Source organism: Daucus carota, chromosome 4 (genome assembly GCF_001625215.2).
Source record: "Daucus carota subsp. sativus chromosome 4, DH1 v3.0, whole genome shotgun sequence".
In the NCBI taxonomy this organism is placed as follows: domain Eukaryota; kingdom Viridiplantae; phylum Streptophyta; class Magnoliopsida; order Apiales; family Apiaceae; genus Daucus; species Daucus carota.
The window spans coordinates 44,561,633-44,583,330 of NC_030384.2; the positions used below are offsets into that span (position 1 = coordinate 44,561,633).

A 21,698-nucleotide genomic window follows, 5' to 3' on the forward strand; every position below is an offset into this window, starting at 1 on the left:
ATCACAAAATTTAAGCTAAAAATGAGTGCAAAGTACCAAGAAGAGACAATAGGAAACACCACATGGAAGCATTCAATTAAGTGAGAGGTTGAACCTCCGGCTCCTTGTCATAAACAGAAACAATCCCACTGACCTAGTGAAACAACATTGCAACTGACCAAAAGAAAAAATAAGTGAAACAACATTGCTTGGACAAGAGGTCTAATTTTGTGTGCCTCTGAGAAACTATTTGAAATTTGTGGGGCAGTAGAAGCTAGTTTAAACTTTAAAGTTCCAACATCCATAACTAATAAGCATACTTCAAATTCAACATTATCATACAATATCGAAGAAAAACATCACCACTTGCCATAACAAAATTTTTTTGGGAACCGCCTGCAAGTAGATAAGGATTATAGTAAAGGTTTAAATACAGAAAAGGTATGATGAAGACATATCTTGAAATTTGTTAAGAACGTATCAATGAAGTTATACAGCAATACTAATAAATGAAAGAAACTTATGGAACAGCACACAAGACAAACGACAAGTAAGATGCAGCCATCTTACAAAATGCCAAAGCAGATATAATGACATTCCTAGGCTAATAACAATGACAACAATTAACGTATCTGAGGAAAGTATATCATGCACAAGCTAAAGAGAAAAAATGTGGGGAAAAAAGAGAGACATGGATATTAACAAAATCTAATATCCCCAGATGGAATTCAGCTGAGGAACCACTACCCCCAGAGTTCCAACAGCTCCAAATGTGAAAGAAAGAGAATCTGATGGATCACGATCCATAAGAAGATAAAAAAATCTCAAAAAAATAATCTGATAGAAATCCGAATAATAACAAACTACAATTTCTTATTTAGGAGTATGAAAAAACCCAAAAAAATCCTAACAATAACATACTACTACTATTCTATATCTTCTTGATACCAACTAACCTTACTAACAAACAAAAATACCTCCAATCATTTCAAGTACAATAACTACTACCAAAACCAAGAATACTCCTAATAATCTATTTAATGGACTATAATATATTACAACTTTATCCTTAAATAATAAATTGAAGTGCATACAAATCAATTTTTTAGTTCCTTGCTCCACATCAAATAAATCCTTAAACATAAGATTTAGTACAACTTGAGGACTCTGTATGCAATGTCTCTACTATACCGATGCCATAAGGGGTGTTATAAAGGGTGTACTGCTCATAAAAAACTGGAAAATAAACACGAAATAAAGATACACAACTTTATGACAGCTGTAACTCGAATACTGGCCAGTGCCCACTTGAAATTAGAAGCATTCTTCTTCCATACTCAAAAATATATAATCAATTATTAAAAGAGAACCTCCTTTATAAACATAATTGTATATCAAAAACCAAGTAATTTTCACATCACCTTTAACTGGTAATACACTTTAAAATAATAAACACTTCTGGTTAATTTATGCAAATTTCAGTGGGCTTCTTTGTATGAGTTGCACAGAATTTTAATACAGCTATATCTTTGAGTATTTTTCCAGATCAATAATGACAAGTCCATACACTTACCATACACCCCTAATTTGCAGCATATCCCCTACCACATTATTAATAGACATCACCATAGCATCTCAGCACGCGATGAAACTACGAAACAGGCTAATTAATAGCAAAAGAACAATACATAAAAATACTGGTAAAGTTATCGAAAAAGCATCCAAATTAACGGCCAGAATGCAGTAAGCAAGCTTAGGCCAAGTTTTGACTAGTCAGCTCATTATTGAAAGGAAGTAAAGTAAAGCACAGGCTAAAACAACAAAATCATATAAACATAACATTCATGAATATTATCTCCAAAACCCTAATTGACTCCATCAAAATTAGGGCTACAACGGCCAAATTTCAAGCCATACCCACAATCTCAGTCCGATTCATCGGAAAGGGGAGCCATCTGCTGAGCCTCGAGACGCTCTAGGGCTTTCTGGTGGGCCCAAGTTTCGATAGTGAGATCGGGCTTGGCGTTGAGCCCAACGCCGAGGATGACGATGGTGAGGAAGCTGGTGACGTAGCAAGGTAACTCCCAGTCTTCCCACTTTCTGGATTGACCTGGAGGTAAGGGAGTCCGGTTCAGGAAATAACCGTTGGGGTGTTCTTGGTGACCCGGGCTTGTCCATCGGCTTGGACCGGCGCCGCCGCCTCTAAGACGGAGGCTTGTGCTTAGCCGGCTGCGGAGAGTGCCGGCGGCGGTGGCGAAGGGTTTCGCGGACGCCATCTGTTTAGAGAGAGAGAGGGGGGAGGGGAGGGGAGTGAGAGATTGTATTTGTACGTGTTGCCCTTTTTTGGATCTCAGTTTTTGCAAGGGCTTCTTGGTATTCTCCAATATACGACGTCGTCACATGAAAAAAGAGGGATAACGTACAATTCTATATTCCATAAACTTGTAAAATTTTTGTGATTTAGATTAATAAGGTCCTTTTATAAAATGATCATAGAAAATAATTTACAAAAAAGGTTACCGGATGAAGTTATTGAGTTCGTAAACTTTAATCGTTTTTCTGTAATTAATATACTAACATACTGATCTCAGATCTTATTTGAAAAAAATAAAATAGCTCTCAAGTGAAATACCCGTTTGATCAATTAATTTATTCTAATCAAATTAAAAAACATATAACTTTCATGAATTCAAATAACCCATTAAAAATCAATTTCATTAAGAACAAGTTCAATTCAAAATGCGACATACCCTCCCTTATTGATACTCTATAATTTAACAATAAAAGATATATTTTATTTGTTAAAGATCAAAAAAAGAAAAAGAATACTTTTGGCCAAATATCAAAAAAAACAAGGGTTTTTAATTCTAAAAACTAGCAATATTAGCCCGGTTGTGGTTTCTGTGCTCATTTACTAATCAGAGTATTATAATACTCTCTGCCACATTTTGCACATCGAAGGGCATTTGGTCTAGTGGTATGATTCTCGCTTTGGGTGCGAGAGGTCCCGAGTTCGATTCTCGGAATGCCCCCTTTTTCCCAAGACTAGTTGAATATTGCTTTTCAGCCCTGCAAATGTTCTATTTCACAGGACTCACTGTAACTACCGCATCCAAGCTAAAACCATCCATCAAAGATTGCGAAATGTAACAAGAAAAATTTTTTTTTACAAAAGACATGACAGTTTATAGTCACCAATAGTTTCCACATGAACAGACACCATCAACAATATGATGATATCGGCTTTTATCCCTTAAATATATTTCTCTTTCATAAATTTTAGATACAAATTTGGCAAAATTATGGCAATCAACGCAGATGCGGAGATTTTTCATTACTCGAATAGGCCTTTTTTGAGGGGTACACATTAGTGCAAAAGCCAAAGCCAGCTTTTCACTATGCCCCAGCAGCATTTTCCCTTTCTGCTCCTCATCTACATCATATAATACACAAGACAGATTTGGGACATAACCAGCTTCCCTAACCTTGACTGACATCTCTCTTACCTTTTCTGCTACCTCTTCCTTCTGTGGATGTGATCGATCATCTGCATGGAAAGTGTGAATGGTTTTATCCAATTCAATCCAGCTCTTTCCTGGCTCCTTTGTTATGGCCTTCTCCATCATCATATCCCTTACCACTCTTACTTCATTCCACCTTCCTGCGGATGCGAGCAGATTTGAAAGAACTACATAATTACCAGCATTTTCAGGTTCTATTATTAATAGTTGACTACCAACATACTGTCCAATGTCAACATTCTGGTGAACACTACAAGCACCTAAGAGTGAACCCCAAATTGCACCAGTTGGTTCAAATGGCATATCCTTTACAAATTTAAATGCCTTTTCTATTTGTCCAGCGCGTCCAAGCAAATCAACAACAGTCCCATAATGTCCAATATCTGGCTCAACGCCAGTTTTTCCACGCACCATCTCATCAAAAAATTCTAGTCCTCTATTTTCCATCCCTCCATGGCTACAAGCAGATAACAAAGCCAAAAACGTAACTTTATCAGGCAAAACTTTATTTTCTTCTCTCATTAATTCAAAAACCTTAACAGCATCCTGTCCTCTTCCATGTTTGCTATATCCTACAAGCATCGTATTCCATGTTATGACAGTTCTTTCAGACATGTTATCGAATATCCTTCTTGAGTATGTGAGGTTTCCACATTTTGAATACATATCAATCAAAGAATTCTGAAGAACCGCGTAGGATGGCAGTTGAAACCTAAGTACATGGCTGTGAACTTGCCTTCCATGTTCATATGCAGCAAGACCAGATATTGCAGTCAAAACACTGGCATACGTTACATAATTGGAGATCATTCCCTCTTCCTGCAACTGACAGAATAACTTTAAAGCCTCTTCGTCAAAACCCAACTGAGCATAGCCTGAAATGATAGCAGTGCAAGAAACAACATCCCTCTCTGGCAAGCCATCAAACACCACTCGTGCTTCATGGATCCAACCCGTTTTGGCATACAGGTCAAGAAGTGAGCTTCCAACATACACATGGGCGTCAAAACTCAACTTTATTATATGGCTATGGATTTGCCTCCCGTGGAGGAGCCCGGAGACTCCTGAGCAAGATGTAAGAACAGTCGCAAATGTAAACTCATTAGGTTCAATACCTGGAAAAAAAAACTTCATCTTACAATCCACACTTAAATGCTAAAAAGAAGATAACCACCTGAGTGTAAGCCATTTAATTGTATGTAGTCTTGAGATGTAACTCTAGAAACAAAATATCAATTTGAGTATCTAGCTTCTGAGGCATAGAATTAGTGCTAACTGATAAGTTAGATTACGACACAAAGCTTAAAGATGGATGCTTCATGTATATGTTACACTTGCCAACAGCTGAAGATGTGATCTTTTATCTTTTAATTTTCTTTCCAAGTAGTGATTGGACAGAAACGCTCAACTGTGGCACTTTCCCCCCTAGCCTGGCAGTGCTTGGGGTTGGGGGGCGTCATTTGCTTCGTTGGTTCCAATGGTGGCAGCCGAGGAATCTGAACAAAATTAGACTCTTCTGTCTGTGTTGTGAAAACATTGAAAGATTTAATGATTAAAAGTTTACTTTCTCAAAACCTACCAGAACACATTTCATCTAAGTAGTTAGAAGTTTTATCCTCCGGAATTTGTGTTTTACGAGTGGCACTTCCTTTATATAAAAGCAGAACATGGTAAGGGATCAATGGTCCACAAATATTGATCTGTCAACAAAGTAAAATTGCATTCAAGTAAATTAAGCTAATTGGTCAAATATGTTAAGTGATCAGTTCTCCTAAAACCTTAATGTTGTGTATGGTAGGGGAGAATGGAATGGAATGCAATGATTGGAAGTAAATGAAAATAATAGAGGTAGGAGGGAAGTTCTGAAAAAATTGAGTTATCGCAAAATTGTTTTAATGAGGTTTAAAAAGAAATTAAGTATGGGAAGGAATGGAGCATTCCTTCTTAAATTGGGGTTGTAGTCTCTGGTGTAGGGTGTAAAGAATGGAATGGAGTAAGAATGAAATTTATAAACAATTATCCATAACATAGTTCCAATTTCATTCTATTTCTTCCGAATTCATTTACTCCAACAAAACAAGCTACTTCTGGGGGTGTTACAACATAGTAAGGGATTTTAAAAAAAGCCTACTCTTCTGTAGCGTGTGAGCAGGTATGAAGCCAATAGAGGGGGCCAAAAACTTTTCCCTTAACACTTTTAGATATTCAATATAGTAAATACACAAAATTACTAGTATAAAATTTATAATAAAGCCATGGCAAGTCGGCAAGATGGAAGAAATTCTGCAAGCTAATGATACTGAAAAAAAATAATAGCAACATCAAGCAATAATTTGCTTAATAAATAGACTACTTACTAAAAATCTACCTGACTTTAACATCTCTACAAAAAGAACAAGAGCTTCCGAGGCATACCCTCTCCGCGAATAACCCGATATCATAGCCGTCCAAGAAACAACATTCCTCTCAGGAATTTCATCAAACACCATCCTGGCATCTTCCAGGCACTCACACTTCGTGTAAAAAACAATCAACCTGTTTCTGAGATACACAGGTGGAAGATACTGGGTTTTGATCATGTGGGCCTGGACTCTCTGGCCTTCTATGAGACCCTTTTGGCTTACACACTCGTTTAACAGCAAATCATAGCCTTCAAACTTCATTTCAGTACCCTGGAAGGCCATTTCTAACAAGGCCTGTTTTAGGTTACTGTTAGAAATTGCAAATTTTGAGTTTGTTGAATTTGGCGGGAGGGAATAAGAGGTTAGTTTGCGGATCATTGTGTTCGAAGTGGAAGAGAATATATGAAGAGAATGATTCAGGAGTGAAGTACATTTTTGTATGTTTTTCAGGTTCATGTGTTTGTATAACCTGGAATTGGCAACGGGCAAGGTATCCAACCCTGAGCCTAGCTGAGTCTCCAAATTATCACGAATTAACCTGAATTATGACTTAAACCGACATACATGATAAATTATGAGTTTAAAATATTTGTTTGGTTAATTTTAATTTATTAAATAATTTATGAATTATTAAAAATAATGTGATTTATGGACAACATATATCTTATAAGTAGTTTTTCTAAAAAATGGTTTAAAAAAATTAAATTACTGAAAAAATACCTCAAACTAACTTCGAACTTTAAGTCAGTTTCCGGCTTATTTTCAACTTTAAAACAACTTCCGACTTATTACACAGAATGACATTTGTCAGTTTAAAGTTAAAAAGTCGGGACAAATAGACTCTTGAATGGTTACCCTTCACGATGAGCTTTCGGTTAACTTAAAAAAACGAAAAAACTTTCGCTAAAATTGTTTTTCAATAAACTTTTATTTGAATAATTTAACAGACAGGAAAAAAAAATCAATATAAAGTACTCTGCCAATTAAGCAAAATATAATATCTAAGTTGGATAATTCTCGTTCTCTCCTCAAAATTCTAAAAAAATCTATCAAACTTCTTTTTTCTTAACTGTCGTGAAAGGCTTGCACTAGTTTTCGCTGATAAAAAATCTCAAATAATTTATTTTATTCTTATTTTTCACTACAATTGAGATGGTATATAAAACTATACCATAGTTTTAGTAATATAATTTACAATTTAAATGTTCCTGAAAAACATCCCAGATTTTATGAAAAAATGGGAGTAACTAAAATTATATAAAGTGAGAACAAGTTTGTGTTATGTTTAATTAAAAAGTAAAATAAATATGTAAGGGTTATGGTAATTGATGAGAATAATAGCTGAGACAAATTAATTCAAATTCGAGAAACGCTATTACAAGATGTTCCTTTTTAGAAAGGTTAGAAAGGGTAATATAGAAAGCAATTAGGTTACCGTATTTGAAACATATTGTGTTAGTATTTCTCCAAAACCTTTAAGTCTATATTTATGTCGATGCGTTTCTAAGTATATAATATATAGTTTATTCTAGACGGTTTTGGTAAATATTATTTTGTCCCGATAAATATAAATAAATATCTAGCAATAATGAAAGAAATGTTATCAATGGACCTCACCACCTCAGTCAGTTTAAATAAATATCTAACGGCAATGAAAGAAATGTGAGCCGGCAACATGCAAACCGTGAACATACATGTAGACATGTAGTGTGAAAATAAAAAGCCAGATACCCACAGATCACAAAGCAAAAAAGTTCAAAAAGTTAATTGATCGGTGGGTGTTGTTATCTCTTTAACATGTTATGTTCATATTTTTGCAAGGCACACGATCTTAATGATTCTAAGAAGACAAAGGAGTTTGGTTAAATAACGGTCTTTGAGATTAAAAACAATGTTGCTTGTGTAATAATGATACTCCCTCGATCTCAAGTTATAGGTCTATTTTGAAATAAACATGTATATTAAGAAAATGATTGGTTATTTGGTTAGATATAATTTTATGGCATGTATCATTAATTGGTATATTGATAATGGAGAATAGAGTTGAATTTCAAAAAAATCACAATAAATATAATGATTTAGTGCATTGAGAAATGAGAATAATATTGAATTTCAAAAAAGTCATAATTAATATAGAGATAAAGTTGTATTGAAAGAAGAGATGGACAAGTATATTCAGACAAATTTTAATATCAAAAAAGACCTATAAAATGAGACGGAGGGAGTATTACTGTACTACTAGTACCATACAAAGTCATAAAAGTCATAAATTTATGTTTTAAATCAAATTCAATTTCTGGTCAAAAAAAAAAAATTCAAATTCAATTTGATCATGTTATATTTAGTAGACATAAATTATTAAAAAAGAAAGATGTTTTTGCAGGCTAAAAAGGTATACTTCTTTGCAAAGCCAACGCTCAATTCTAAAACTTTAAATCAATAGATATAAGTTTATTTAAGCTCCATCATCTCAGAATAAAGAGCTTCTCCCCTGGGAAACTTTATATAGAGTATAATTTAACTCTTGTTTGATCAAAAGAATGAATTGACGGCCTCTCGAGACCGTCACTGTTTGAATAAACCGGAGTGGAAATTAATTAAAGAGATGTTATTTACAGTTGAAGGCTTGAAATCCAAAGGAGTGTTCCACCTCCCCAAGTGTTCTTCTCCCCATCCCATATTCACATTTACAGCTTCAAATCCGTCGATATGTTCCATTAGAAAACCGGCAGAACTATGATTAACTAGTCCTTGACATCCTGGCCTGTAGTCTACTAAACCATCCATATAATTTGTCCATCTCCTGTAAGTGAGATTCACATTCTCAAATTTCAAGTTGCGCAGAGTTCCACCTTTACATCCAGATAAGAAGACACCGTTTTCTGAAGTTGCAGTGATGTTAACAAATAGTAGATTGGATATTGAACCCGATTTCGAATCTTCATTTCTGGGGCAGGTTGTCACATATATAGGTTCTGCTCTTCCCCACCATGACGGGTCATAGTATCTTGTGGTGATATTTATATTTGAGAAAGTTATATCACTTACATTTCCTGTACAAGAACAAAAAATCACAACAAAATCTTCAATTAGTAGTTCAACAAAAAGTACACGAGATGTGCAGGTGCATTGAGGAGCGGGTGTGGGTTTAAAACTAAAAACAATACTGATGAACGGAGAGATGAAAATGGAAAGATTTAAAGCATTTACACAATCAGCAGCAAAATTCAACATCAAGTCCTCAAATTTTGCTGCTGAAAATGCCATGCATTCTTCAAATTCTCTGTTTTCATTTCCCCGTCTAATATATTCTATCTGTATGCACCACACATAGGCAACAGATGCAAATCATACTAGTTTCTCCCACGTCTAATACGAAGGACACAAAGATTCACTTTGTAACTTTCGCATATCCTTCCAACTGACTCAAGTACCAAAAAGCAATGTTCTAAAAATCGCTAAACATCCTAGGGCGGTCGGGGTACCTTTAAACAATTAATCGATAGATCAAAGATTAATTGGAATGATTTCAAATTTAGATTATTAAAATTAGATATAAATAAATAGTCATGACAATTTTGTGCTACTAGCTGTGAATTTCACTTATAGATACCATCAAATATTAAATATATATGTGTTACATAAAATATAAGACTACCCATGTAAATAGATTTATAGTACCACACATTGCTTCCACGCGATATACAAAGAAATTAAATAAGACCGAGTTACCTAGAAGTTAATAGGTTTTTTTGTAACTATTTATTTTTTTAACATTTAAGTTGTAAAATATGATTGCCTGCGGGATGTTGATCATTTTTTCAAGGAAACCCCCCCCCCCCCCCCCCCCCCCCGCCTAAATTGCCACCTAGGACTGACTTGGGGCATTTTATGACCGCCTGGGCTATTTTTAAAACACCACTAAAAAGGAGTCCCAAATCAGTGTAAAAGCAACAAGAATTCTAAACATATCAATAATAACATAATGAACCAGCTACTATGATGACCAAGTAAAAGTAACTTGAGCATTTCCAGAAAAAGTTTAGCAATTTGGTTTTTCTTGCAATTTTGGCTCCTCGGGTAGTGGTAATATTATCACGTTCATATAATTTCTAATATATAGAGTGCACCTGGGGTAGTGGTATCATATGGGACTAAGTTTGATTCTTTGGATGTACTTTAATATCTAGTAATATTTTTGACTTGAATCATCATATATAAAGACAACATTACATCTGGTGATGAATGTCCTAGCATAACTTTTCTTACATGTGTACCCTGGTATCCTAAAATGAGAGAATATCCTCGACTGAAACGAACTTGAATAAGATTTGGTAAGCTGATATCACGTCTCAAAACAGGAATATACTATCATTTTGGCACAGCGGTATTACAACACATATGATATGGGCACCAACCTAAGTAAATGGTCACCAGAATTTCTACAATAAATAAGATATTATACTTACCTCCATCTCGAATCTGTAGACCAAGTCCTCTGTGAGATTCTACTATGGTGATATTATCAAAAACCAGACCCTTGAAGTCAAACCAGCTAGCACTTCCAAGTTTGATAGCTGAAGATTTTGTTCGAATCCAACAATCAGTCGCGGTAAGGTTATAGAGAGGACCATCATATGTTTTTGGGCAAATAGCATCATCTCCAGTGTTAATGTTGCATCTAGTAATGAATGTATTATTGGAATCATCTATATCTATTCCATCATTGTTTGGTGTATTGAAATCTCCATATATTGAGACATCATGTATCAATGAATTTTCACACTGTACCAGGTGCAAGCTGCATATAGTTAAAACGTCTTTTTTAGATAGAAATATACATAAGAAAACTAAAAAGTATGGAAACTATCAAGTAGGAGACCCATCAGCAACTAAATTTATCCATAAACTCTTAAAGGCATATCAGACGAAGGGGTCGTTTGATTGACGGGGATCTGGAATCAGGTATGAGTTTTGTTCATTCCAAACCCATACCTGCTGTTTGGTTGTAAAAATTAAACTTTCAAACCCATACCTCAAACCCCCAAGGTATGGGTTTTTGATACCCAAGAGAGGAGGTGGGTATGGATATCAATTTCATTTTCGATATTTTGGCTCTATTTCAATAATTAAATATTAATTTGTAATACGACAATTATCAATGATGCAAAAATATAATATTATAATATTTTTTTTAATTTTTTAATTAATAGTAATATAATTTTTTTTAAAATTGAATATATTAATTTTAGAACACAACCAAACACATGATATCAAATATGATACCTTAAACCCATATCATCTTAACCTGATTCCTCATTCCAACTCCATACCACCCGGCGAACCAAACGACCCCTAAAAGTGGAGGTAAAACACATAGTATATGATCCCACAGATTTCACTCTACTTGCACTGTCATTTCTCGGTCCTTATTCGTAGTTCTAACAAGGGTTCACTGGGGCGCCTTAGAAATGATGCATAATTAGCTAATATAATAACAACAAATTCCATAATTTATGCCGTAAAATTTCATAACACATAATGGCTAAGAGCATCTCCAATAGTGTTGGCTAAAAATGATTGGCTAAATTGACTTATATCATATTATGAAAAATTTATCGAATCTGTAAGATATTTTGTTTCGATGATCGTAGTTACATGAATTGACTATATTATTTTAACATGATAAAAGATAATGTGAAATCTTGCGACACTTCTAAACTCTTTCATCTCGCATCTCATTCAAATCACTTTTTACACTAATGTCAAATATTAAGAAGAAAAAAAAAAAACTTTTCCGAATCTGCGGGGCACAGAAACAACAGCTATAAGCGATTAATTTAGAAAGAGAGGGAGTAAAAAAGAAAAAGACTCACCACCAGTACGCAGGCTGAATCAAGTTCACATTCCAAACCCGAACATTTTTACTGCGTAAAAATCCCACGAGCCTGGGCCTACACTCATCACCCAAACAGGCCCCACTTGTATTCCAGCTCACCATAACATTTTTCCTCTCATCAAATCTCTTAACAAACTTCAACCCCTGTCCATTAATCTCCCCGCCGCCGGTGATCCCCACATTCTCCGCATCCTCCGCCACCACCACGTACCACCGGCTATTCTCCGCCGGATAATCCCTCTGCTTCGTTCCTCCCAGGATCGTCGCATTCTCTTGCACTTCCAATACCACGCCGGATTTCAGGAATATTGTAGCCGTTAGGTACCTTCCCGGCGGGAAGATGACGTGGCCGCCGCCGAGAGCGTGGCAGTCGTTGACGGCGGCTTGGATGTACGGAGTGTCGTAGTGAACGCCGTCGCCGACGGCGCCGTAGTCAGTGACGGAAAGCGTTAAAATTGACTGGGGTAGTTGAATTATTTCTGAGCTGGAAGATTGAGTTGTGAAACATATGGATAATAATATAACTAAATTTGAAAATGCGGAAAAATAAAATTTCATTTTTGCGATGAGAGGAAGATTATTACGAGTAGATCGATTTACAATGTTTGCAATTGTTAGGCCAACAGCATCGTGCACCTTATAATATTTTTTTATTTTTCGAAACGGGATCAACTTGATCTCGCATTATTATATTCTGCAATAATGTGATCAAATATATAGTGCAAACCTTATCTTGGATTTGTTGGCATACATGTGATTGTTGAATTGCTTCAAAGGAAGAACATCAACTTGAGTGAAGCTTTACAGCTTGTGCTATTTTTGAATTCGTTGTGCAGGGGCTCGTTTAACTGCTAGTATGGATGTGGATAAAATCGTGTACATCTCAAAATGATTCGGCACCACCATAACTATAATATGAATTGCGATGGAATTGATGGTGTAAGAGCTTTTCCAAACATTGAAAGCTCTTGGCTAAAAGATGAGTTGCATACTAAAAATAAAAAATTTTAGCAAACAGCTCGAAAAATTGATACTCACCACACCTAGCTATTGTCTATAATTTTAGTCAACCTCCTATGGATAGTCAAATTTTTCGAACCTCTACAAGTCTGTAAAAAATCTAAGAAATCTGTAGGATGATTGCACATCATTTGTTACCATATTGAACTGATATATTCTATTTTAACAATCTAAAATATTAATAACATACTATTTTTAAATTATAGTCGATCAATATAGCCAATACCATTAAAGCAAAAATTCTTACAGGTTAGCAAATTTTACATAATGTCTTACATGTCTCATTTAGCCAACGATTATAGCCAACAACGTTGGAGATGCTCTAAGAGAACCCTAAAAAGTACTCCCTCCGTCCCAATAGATAGTATACATTTGGTGTGGACACGGAGACCAAGAAAACGTGTAAAAAATGAGTAAAGTTAGATAAAAAAGTAAGTAAAGTGGCGGGACCCATTTATATTTAATTATAGATGTGTGATAGTGGGGGAAAGTAGTGGGTGTAATAGTGTTTATATTATTATAAAATGAAGATAGTGGAAGAAAATAGTTGGTGTAATAGTGTTTTACATTATTAAAAGTTGCTATTTTAGGAATGTATAGAAATGATGGGACATCCCAAAGAGGAAACTGTTTGAGATGACCGGGACGGAGGGAGTAACAAGCAAGAATTGTGAAGCATTATATAAAATCCGTCCGAAGTTGGAAACAAAATAAACTCTATCCGCCAAAGGGAAAAATAGGGGGATACGAAATGAGGAGCTTGTCTTTCTATTAGTTACGTTTTCTCCATTTCCTTATGGAAACATTACTTTATTCTTTAAACTATAACAATCAGGTGCGACTTATCCACGTGCTTAAATAGCGGGTTCGGCCTTCGTTTCATAAATTGTTAATACAAACACGGAATCTATCATTTCTATACTTAATATGAGATTGTAAGGTCAGTTCATTATGACATTTATAATTATAAATTAATATATCTCTAAATAAAATTCTCTGTTACAACATTTTCTGAATTTTAAGCATTAATTAATACAGAACATTTGTTAGAACAGTGTTTATCATCAGACCATGACACGTTATCTATTTGAAAAGGAAAACACAGCTCCGTTGGCTCCTATTAATATGGCTGCCCTACAAGTCTGATACTATGACAACTATATAGTCTGAATTATTGTACTCTGGATTTAGGCGTCCTTGTGTCACAAGTACTAGTACTAAAACATGGGCGAAGGACAGTCTTATTCCTAATCATAACGCCACGGTGTACTGAAAACACCAGTTAACCACTGGCCGACCAAGCCATCACTCTTTAAGAAATGAGAGACTTGTGGTAAAGAGCAGGAAGATTAAATAATGTAATAAACGGTCACCACTCACCACAAACATATTCCATAACATATATAGCTTCTCCGCTTGGCTGTTCTTTTCCTTCTTTAAGAGATCAATCACTTCACGCTTAAATGGCGAAACAAATGAATCTCCAAGTTAGTATTAAAGATACAATATACTAGAAATCTCCCAGCAGCTAAGGAATTCTGACTGTTGCAACAAAAGCTAATTTAACGCAGAGGCGTCCCCTCTGTTTATCCACTATCTACTAATACTATATCCAATATATACAATCTAGCTATCCTTAATGCCTGTGACTTCCCTCAATCTTCACATCTCCATCTTCAGCTGGTTTGATTGCAAAGAAGCTGTGGCACAAAACAACCTTAAATATATTACAATTTCAATATCATCACAAGCACTTATTACTCTTGTCAACCCAAAAACAGCCGTTTTGTTATATTGTTAATCAAACTGGGTGGACAGACTAATTCATTTCTTACTCCATGCATCACTATGTCTACTAGACTACAAAATAAAATTTGTCCTAAAATTATTTTGGTTAGATTAATGTGTCAGACTTGAAAACATGTCCTAATGTCGAACTTGGCGATATATTGAAACCCAAATGAACAGGGTCCAATATTCTCAATGAAATATAGGTAAGGGTAACATAGCATGTACCAACATCATAGCTGGTTTATAAGAGTAAAAGCACACTGTTTAAAAAATAATTATATGCTTGAAACCAGGTATTATGATATGTGTAAATTACCTGAATTTGCCACCGAATCATAGCTTAAAAGTGAATTATCTGGCGTAACAAAGTTAGTGTTGTCTTCTTCCCTAACCCAGGAAGGCTGATGGAGCAAGTCAAACGGCCATAAATGTTGATATTGCTGTCTGTTGATGCTTCCATTGACTTGTCCTTCCATACAGGTCGTTGGCATACAAACTCCTGGAAAGCTGCTTTCTATCATCGATCCACCCTTAAAGATTAAAAGAAATAATGTAAAATCTAATACAATTAATGACACAAAAATTTGTCAGGCAGTAAATTTGTGTGAATCTAGTCTTCAATCTATAACTTATTGTTAGGAGCGATTTTATAAATTCATAATTAGTCTGTTTGGCTATATAATTTTATTGAATTCTTAACATATATATAATTTACTTTTCTGGAAATTTTAACTTCGATGCAACTTTTTGTGCTTGCAACAACTCCAGACTCAAAAGATAACTTACCTGTTTTAGCCTTTTAGGGGCTTAGGCAAACAGGGTCCCAGACATACCTACTTAACTATATTATAATACTCATTGCACCAAACCATGCTATTTGATTTTCATTCTGATTTAGAAATGCAAAGATGTATTTTAAAACTTGCAAATTCTGCTGAGACCTCAAGTGACATGGTTACATATATACAATAAAAAGATATCATGTGTAAGGTACTTATTAGGGAACATCTGTCAGATGCCCATTCTACCATGTCTAGTGACTGCGTTGGGGGACCTATTGTCCTGGGAGACCTTGCAATAGTAATTCCTAATACAAATTGAAAGTAACCCGAGCTTGACGTTACCCTTTTGGCATCTTAACAAGCAGTTGAGGAGGTAAATATGCGAAACAGAAGGTCCAAATCTGACCACTGTCTTGCCTCTATATTAAAGGTAAAACACTATCCTTTGAGATATTGTACAGGGACCCAAGAAAGAAGAGCATTTAAAGAAGTCCAAATATTTTATTGTCCTTCCCACTTGCAAATTTATGATGGATGTTTTTACGGTATCCAGCAGGATAATGTTCAGAGCTGGCAAGATGGTCCTAAAACTATCAACTCGAATCATTAAACTTGCACCTGTTGGGTTGGTTATCCATTAATATGTAGATGGCTTCATAAACCAACCTCAATTATTTAGAGACAACAACCCAGCTAACTAAGACTCATAATATGGAGTAATTAAATAGTTGGCGTAACCGAGTTGGTAAAAGTTTAATCTTGGGCTGGGATTGCCTAGAGCCTAAAGGTGCTTGATCCTCTAACCATTATTTTCCGGCTGATATTTTTTTCTTCTAAATTTTATTTTTTTTCTCAGGAAACAAAAAATATAAACGCAATACTCCAACATTACATATATTGTAAATGACAATGCTATTAAAGATTAATATATGAAGTAGTATCATTAAAAAAAAACTAAAGTATATATATTTCTAATAGAATATTTTTGTCCAACTATTATATTTACGTTGATGCTTCAAATATAGACTAGTCAAAATTCATAGAACAGTTGAAAACTGCATATGAAAATCATGACTTTAGATACAAATCATAAGAAAGTAATATATAAATTCTTATGTCTTAAATACAAAATCCAAGCCGCCTGTGATCTGCTAGTTATCATAGTTATTATAATACTCAGGGAGTCTTAGTTATGAAATTGCTAGACTATTATTTTTAATTAGCTGAAAGCCTGAAATACAACAATCAACAGAATGAATCCCTCTGTTGATGTCTAAACTATTATGTACATCGTACAATAGAATACTAAGAAAGAATCACCAAAAAGAAATAAAAAATGCAAGGGTCCTAGTGTTCATTGATAACTTGGTGTCAGGACTTCTTCCATCCTCTTATACCAAAGGTCAGTGGTTCAAATCTTCACTCCCTATTCCTGAATACTTAAAATCTAATGCATTGAATTATATGTAACGTACCCAAAAAAAAAGTGAGAAAGAATGGAGAAGATTGATAACAACAAAGTAACAAATATGAGAAAAAATAGTGCCTCAAAGTACTTATTTCAATTCTAAAATCTAAAGATAAATTAAGACTAAAACAGATTATATAGAAGTTGATAAAGTAAGATATAAATATAACACATGTTGAAAAGAAAGAGCTGCAATTGTAGTCAAATAAAAACAAAAACAGTGAGATACTTAGAGTCTCATTTATTCGTACTTCACTGATTCAGAAAGGAACCTAACAGACTAAAACCAAGACCAAACAATTTCGGCCTAAATATTTTGACTATAATGAATTGGAAAATGGTTTGATTTCTTAGAGATAAGAAAAACATTAAGTGATGCCAAATTTACCCAAAAACTGTATAACACAAGCTACATCTGAGTAATAATTCATCGGTGCCAGTCCTGTTGCTTGAAATTAAAAACTAATTGCTATTACTGCAAATAATAAGTAAAATTTGTTGAGCACACTTACTTCTGTGGCAAAGAGACCATCTAGATTGATATCAACTCTTGGATTTACAGCAGCAAGTCTCATCGATAAGAACTGAATCAAAATATAAACACAAAAGAGGAGATGTTTAAACTAAATGTCATTGTTCAATTAAACTATTGCAGACAGCACCTTACTATCTTGCTGGGAAACATTAACAATCATCAGCACGTAAAGGGAAGACTATAACAGAAACCAGTATATTGACGAGCTTTAGCTTTACAATCAATATAGGCATGCATTATAACTAGGTTGAAAGTATCATTTTCCTGGTTAGTTTAGATCTTAGGCAAAGATCATTAATTATCCCCAACTTAACAATAAAGCAAACTTCTAGTATATCAATTTGACTAACCAATATATTTAGCAGGCATATACATCTAGAATAAAAAACACTATGTGCATAAAACATATGCCTAACCTCGACTTGGCGTTGTAGAGATTGTACATGATTGATGATCTCGTCCAATACCATTGCTGTACCTGAAATCTGCAACGTAATCCACATAAATTTTCTTGTTCCAGTACAGGAAGAAGCTATTGGCGCTTGAAGCAGGTAATATTCACTACTCCAGATAACATGCCACTTCGTGAAATTCTAAAGTGCTCTGTTCTGATTACTTAAAACTAGACCTGTCAATCGTGTCATGTCATGTTCTTTAGTGTCGTGTACTTTCGTGTTTCGTGTACCCATATCCGACCAGTTTAAGATTTGTGTACCTAATCTCAAACCCATATCCGTTTCGAACCAAGTCGTGTAGTTTTCGTCTATGATTAATATAAATTTAATAATAGCATTTAATTAAAAAATATATTTTAAAAATACATTTTTTCTGTATTATTTTATGAAATATATATTAAATATTTCTATTTGCATACAATTGTGTACAACTATTGACATATATATATATTATATATGTAAATATATATTTTTTACATGAAAATATATTTATTTATTTAAAGATATATTTATATCGTGCACTTTTGTGTATATAAAATGAAAATCCATATTCGACACTAAATTCACCGTGTATTTTTCTGTTCGTGTCCCAAAAACTGAAACCCAAACACTAACTTTTCGTGTCGTGTTGTCACGTCGTGTACCAAATTGTCCATGTGTTTTCAGTAGGGTACCAAATTGTCAGGGCTACTTAAAACCCCCAAAAGTGCTAAACACTTCATATAGATAGCATAATTTGAAGGTTACTGCAAGCACTTTAAATTTATTCTCTAAATCTATAAACTTTGCAGACACTTGAAGTGAGAATGAGCCCTTCCTGTCATCTGTGGAAGGTCTTTTACACTAACGATCAGGAATAGCAAAAACTAAATGTCCTGGCAGTTTCATCAAATTAGCTCTTCTGTAATCCAATATAATTTTGATAGGGGAAAAGCTATTACTCATTAATTTAAGCCAACTTATGACAGCAAATGCTATTACATGCCTAATCTATTTGAGATGCTTAAAAGAGTCTACTTTCTGCCATGGTTGAAAACTATCACATCATAGACATATAAATGTCAATACCTTTAGTTAGTCGGAAACAAAATCTCGGTTTAGTAATTATTTTTGGATTCATCCCCTCCCTCTGATATTTTGTTTGTAATATGCACCACTCAAGTGCCTAAGAAAATTCTCAAAGACTTAATCAAGTTAAGAACAGATATAGTAGCTGGGCCCAACCCAGATCAAGATTAGCTTTAGAAGTTACATGCTTCGCTGTATTTGACATTGAGTGATTCCCAAATTTCATTTAATTAATCAGATGGCATTTTTTGCTATTTATAAGGATATCTGACCACTTGAGCATCCCCTTGTCCCCTGGTACAGTTAATTACACCCCAGAAATAAATTAATACAGCACGCCACTCTATAGAGAAAAATGACATGTACTTTGGTACTTGCAAAACCAAAACTAAAACAAGAAGCAAGTTCTTTTTTTAATTTTAATAACAAAGAAGTCCTTATATAGATACTATACAGTATACACCAACCAAGCAGCTGGTAAATTTTATAATAATTCTCAGTAGGCAACTTTTCATTAACATCAACACAATTAATCTAATTATAAATGATTATTAAATACTTGAAACTTGAAAGAAATCAGCACCTTGTTGCAACCTGGGACCAGTTCCTGGAGCAACTTCATCCTAGCATTTATCTTCTCTCTCCTCGCCTGCCCCCACATTATAATTGAAAAATACATCATAATCACACAATAATAAGATAAGTATATATACAAGTACTTAACACTAATGACAAATTAAGAATGGAGCTAATTATGAGATTACTCTTTCAGCTAAGCTATGGCTATCTGTAGCTTGGCCTCGACGAGCTCGGACGTGAACATAAGGGAGCTTCTCCTTGTCATTCTCCGCATTTTTACTCTTTTTCGAGGGTGCTTTCGCCTAAATTCACAAACAAGCCATCAAATTAGCCACAAAAACAATAATTACCAGAAATAGAAACCCTAAAAACCGTAGTTGGGCACTCCCTACCTTCTTTTCCCTCTCTTTCCGCTTACTCGACTTTTGATCACTATTCGGAACCACTGAATCAGACATTCCTGGTGACGAATTACGATGCGATTCAGACTCCACAGGCTCCTGCTTCACGTAATTCGCCGGAATTGAACTCCTCTCCGGCGAATTCTCCGTCGCGAAAACAGAGAATTTCGAAGCTCGGTCAATTAAAGCAGGATTAGACGGGAAAATAGGAGCGTAAGGATAGAGTTTTGGCTGTTGAGCTTCTCCGGCGAGTTTTTCCGGCGTGTGCAAGAGCTTGACGGCTTGATTTGGCGGGAGTTCTAAAAGAGCGGTGAAAGAATTACCGGATTCCGGAGGCACGGACATCAAGGTTTGAAGCTCTTCTCCGAATCGGAGTGACTCGTCGGCGATTTCTTCGACTAATTTACCGGATCGGACCTCCTCTGTTGGCTCCATGTGAATATATTTCAATTGATTAATTAAAATGTTTAAGTCTGAGTCCTTTAAAGTTAAATTGTTGAGGTACACAGCCAAAGAGAGAAACAATAAGATGTAAATGGTACTTGACACTTTCCAACAGCAGACGTAGTATATGAGAGAGAGAGAGAGAGAGAGAGAGAGAGAGATTTATGTGTGTGAAAAGGCAGGCAGCTAGAGCTAGATAGAGGGTATCAATGGAGGTCAGTGAATATTATAATCTACTTATCTACTTATCTACTTATATATATAATAGCCCAACACGTTCGTGTCAAGCCTCCATCCTGAGCAAATAAATTACCTAGCTCCGAACCCGAGCCTAACTCCGAACCTAACTCCTCCTCATACATATAAAAAAAATGGTATTCATCGGACTCGAACCCAAGCCCTCTTCATTACAATTACACCACTCAAACCACTTGAGCTACATAGGCAATTAATTTTTTTACTCAAAAGCATTAAACTCATACATTAAAACTATTGTATTTATATTCTTTTCAATATCTTATTTATTTATTAATTTGAGATAAGTTTTTGAGAAACATTTATTTGAGATAAGTTATTATTTCAGGTAAGTCTCATATGTTTTTTACATGATAGATTAATATCCATAAATTAATTACTAACGTAATAAATTTAAATTTGAAAAATTTTTTGAACAATTGGGTTCGAGGCATGTTTCAGACTTCAAAAAATGGATATAATTCATATTTGATTAAAATTGGACGAATTCAAATCTAACTTAATACTTTAAACGAGTATCGGTACAATATTAGAGAAATTTAAGTCATGCATGTGAGAAATAAGTACCAAAACTAAGATTTCGATGAGCATCTTTGAAAGGAAAAATTGATGGACTTTCAACATGGACCATGTCATATTATTTTTCTTTAATTATAAAAGGTGACTTATCAAGAGATTACAATATTTTGAAAAACATAAAATAAGATAACTGAAAGAATAATTTTATTTAGATTACTTTTTATTTTAAACTTATGAATTCAAAATTCGACGTGTAACCAAATCTTTTCAAAAAAAAAAAAGTATAGATATAAGAATAGTGACAAAGACATCAAATTTGGTGTTAGAAAATATGTCTAAATGATGTGATTTTGGTATTTGAAATATTATATAACTTGTGATACAAAAGTGAATTTAGGGAAATTCTATGTTGTTAATCAAAAGTCAACCAAATAATAATAAAACGTGTTTACGAGACCTACTAAAAAGAATTGAGTTATAAATTTTACTTGCTTAAAATAAAATAACACAGGGAAATAAATTATATATATATATATATGTATATATATATATATATTAAAGTCTTAAAACTATAATTTTA

General features: G+C 34.4%; 4 protein-coding genes and 1 non-coding gene across 6 annotated transcripts; 1 reads left to right on the forward strand and 4 right to left on the reverse strand.

Moving 5' to 3' along the window:
• Positions 1-1,646: 1,646 nt before the first annotated feature.
• Positions 1,647-2,359, reverse strand: LOC108216562 (uncharacterized). The gene has a single exon (XM_017389356.2). It carries the CDS (start codon positions 2,253-2,255, stop codon positions 1,905-1,907), a length of 351 nt encoding a protein of 116 aa, XP_017244845.1. The 5' UTR covers positions 2,256-2,359; the 3' UTR covers positions 1,647-1,904.
• Positions 2,360-2,939: 580 nt separating this feature from the next.
• TRNAP-UGG (transfer RNA proline (anticodon UGG)) lies at positions 2,940-3,011 on the forward strand. The gene has a single exon. It is a non-coding gene; the product is annotated as a tRNA-Pro (tRNA).
• Positions 3,012-3,105: 94 nt separating this feature from the next.
• LOC108216857 (putative pentatricopeptide repeat-containing protein At3g13770, mitochondrial) lies at positions 3,106-6,434 on the reverse strand. Of its 2 annotated transcripts, none has more exons than XM_064091052.1 (2): positions 5,869-6,434; positions 3,106-4,564 (listed from the first exon to the last, which is right to left on the reverse strand). In XM_064091052.1, the coding sequence occupies exons 1-2, from the start codon at positions 6,356-6,358 to the stop codon at positions 3,171-3,173; spliced, it is 1,884 nt and encodes a 627-aa protein (XP_063947122.1). In that variant the 5' UTR covers positions 6,359-6,434; the 3' UTR covers positions 3,106-3,170. The 2 variants fall into 2 exon arrangements, with proteins under 2 accessions (XP_063947122.1, XP_017245201.1); XM_017389712.2 differs by having other exon boundaries at positions 3,106-4,615.
• Positions 6,435-8,323: 1,889 nt separating this feature from the next.
• Positions 8,324-12,499, reverse strand: LOC108216300 (exopolygalacturonase). The gene is made up of 3 exons (XM_017389025.2): positions 11,779-12,499; positions 10,372-10,703; positions 8,324-8,955 (listed from the first exon to the last, which is right to left on the reverse strand). Exons 1-3 carry the CDS (start codon positions 12,357-12,359, stop codon positions 8,468-8,470), a joined length of 1,401 nt encoding a protein of 466 aa, XP_017244514.1. The 5' UTR covers positions 12,360-12,499; the 3' UTR covers positions 8,324-8,467.
• A 1,698-nt stretch (positions 12,500-14,197) lies between these two features.
• LOC108219218 (transcription factor bHLH48) lies at positions 14,198-20,572 on the reverse strand. The gene is made up of 7 exons (XM_017392539.2): positions 19,892-20,572; positions 19,685-19,801; positions 19,504-19,569; positions 17,814-17,882; positions 17,375-17,446; positions 14,929-15,142; positions 14,198-14,521 (listed from the first exon to the last, which is right to left on the reverse strand). The coding sequence occupies exons 1-7, from the start codon at positions 20,333-20,335 to the stop codon at positions 14,484-14,486; spliced, it is 1,020 nt and encodes a 339-aa protein (XP_017248028.1). The 5' UTR covers positions 20,336-20,572; the 3' UTR covers positions 14,198-14,483.
• Between the last annotated feature and the right edge of the window lie 1,126 nt (positions 20,573-21,698).

Excerpts from the sequence above, each read along its gene's own strand:
- LOC108216562 (XM_017389356.2), bottom strand. The coding sequence starts at position 2,255 with ATGGCGTCCGCGAAACCCTTCGCCACCGCCGCCGGCACTCTCCGCAGC.
- LOC108216857 (XM_017389712.2), bottom strand. The coding sequence starts at position 6,358 with ATGAACCTGAAAAACATACAAAAATGTACTTCACTCCTGAATCATTCT. Across the intron at positions 4,616-5,868 it reads TGTAGAGATGTTAAAGTCAG|GTATTGAACCTAATGAGTTT; the intron begins GTAGATTTTTAG and ends TTTTTTTTCCAG.
- LOC108216300 (XM_017389025.2), bottom strand. The coding sequence starts at position 12,359 with ATGAAATTTTATTTTTCCGCATTTTCAAATTTAGTTATATTATTATCC. Across the intron at positions 10,704-11,778 it reads ATTCAGCCTGCGTACTGGTG|CTTGCACCTGGTACAGTGTG; the intron begins GTGAGTCTTTTT and ends AACTATATGCAG. Across the intron at positions 8,956-10,371 it reads TCTACAGATTCGAGATGGAG|GAAATGTAAGTGATATAACT; the intron begins GTAAGTATAATA and ends GTTCTTGTACAG.
- LOC108219218 (XM_017392539.2), bottom strand. The coding sequence starts at position 20,335 with ATGGAGCCAACAGAGGAGGTCCGATCCGGTAAATTAGTCGAAGAAATC. Across the intron at positions 15,143-17,374 it reads ATGGTCTCTTTGCCACAGAA|GGTGGATCGATGATAGAAAG; the intron begins GTAAGTGTGCTC and ends TTAATCTTTAAG. Across the intron at positions 14,522-14,928 it reads TGATTCGGTGGCAAATTCAG|CTTCTTTGCAATCAAACCAG; the intron begins GTAATTTACACA and ends TTTGTGCCACAG.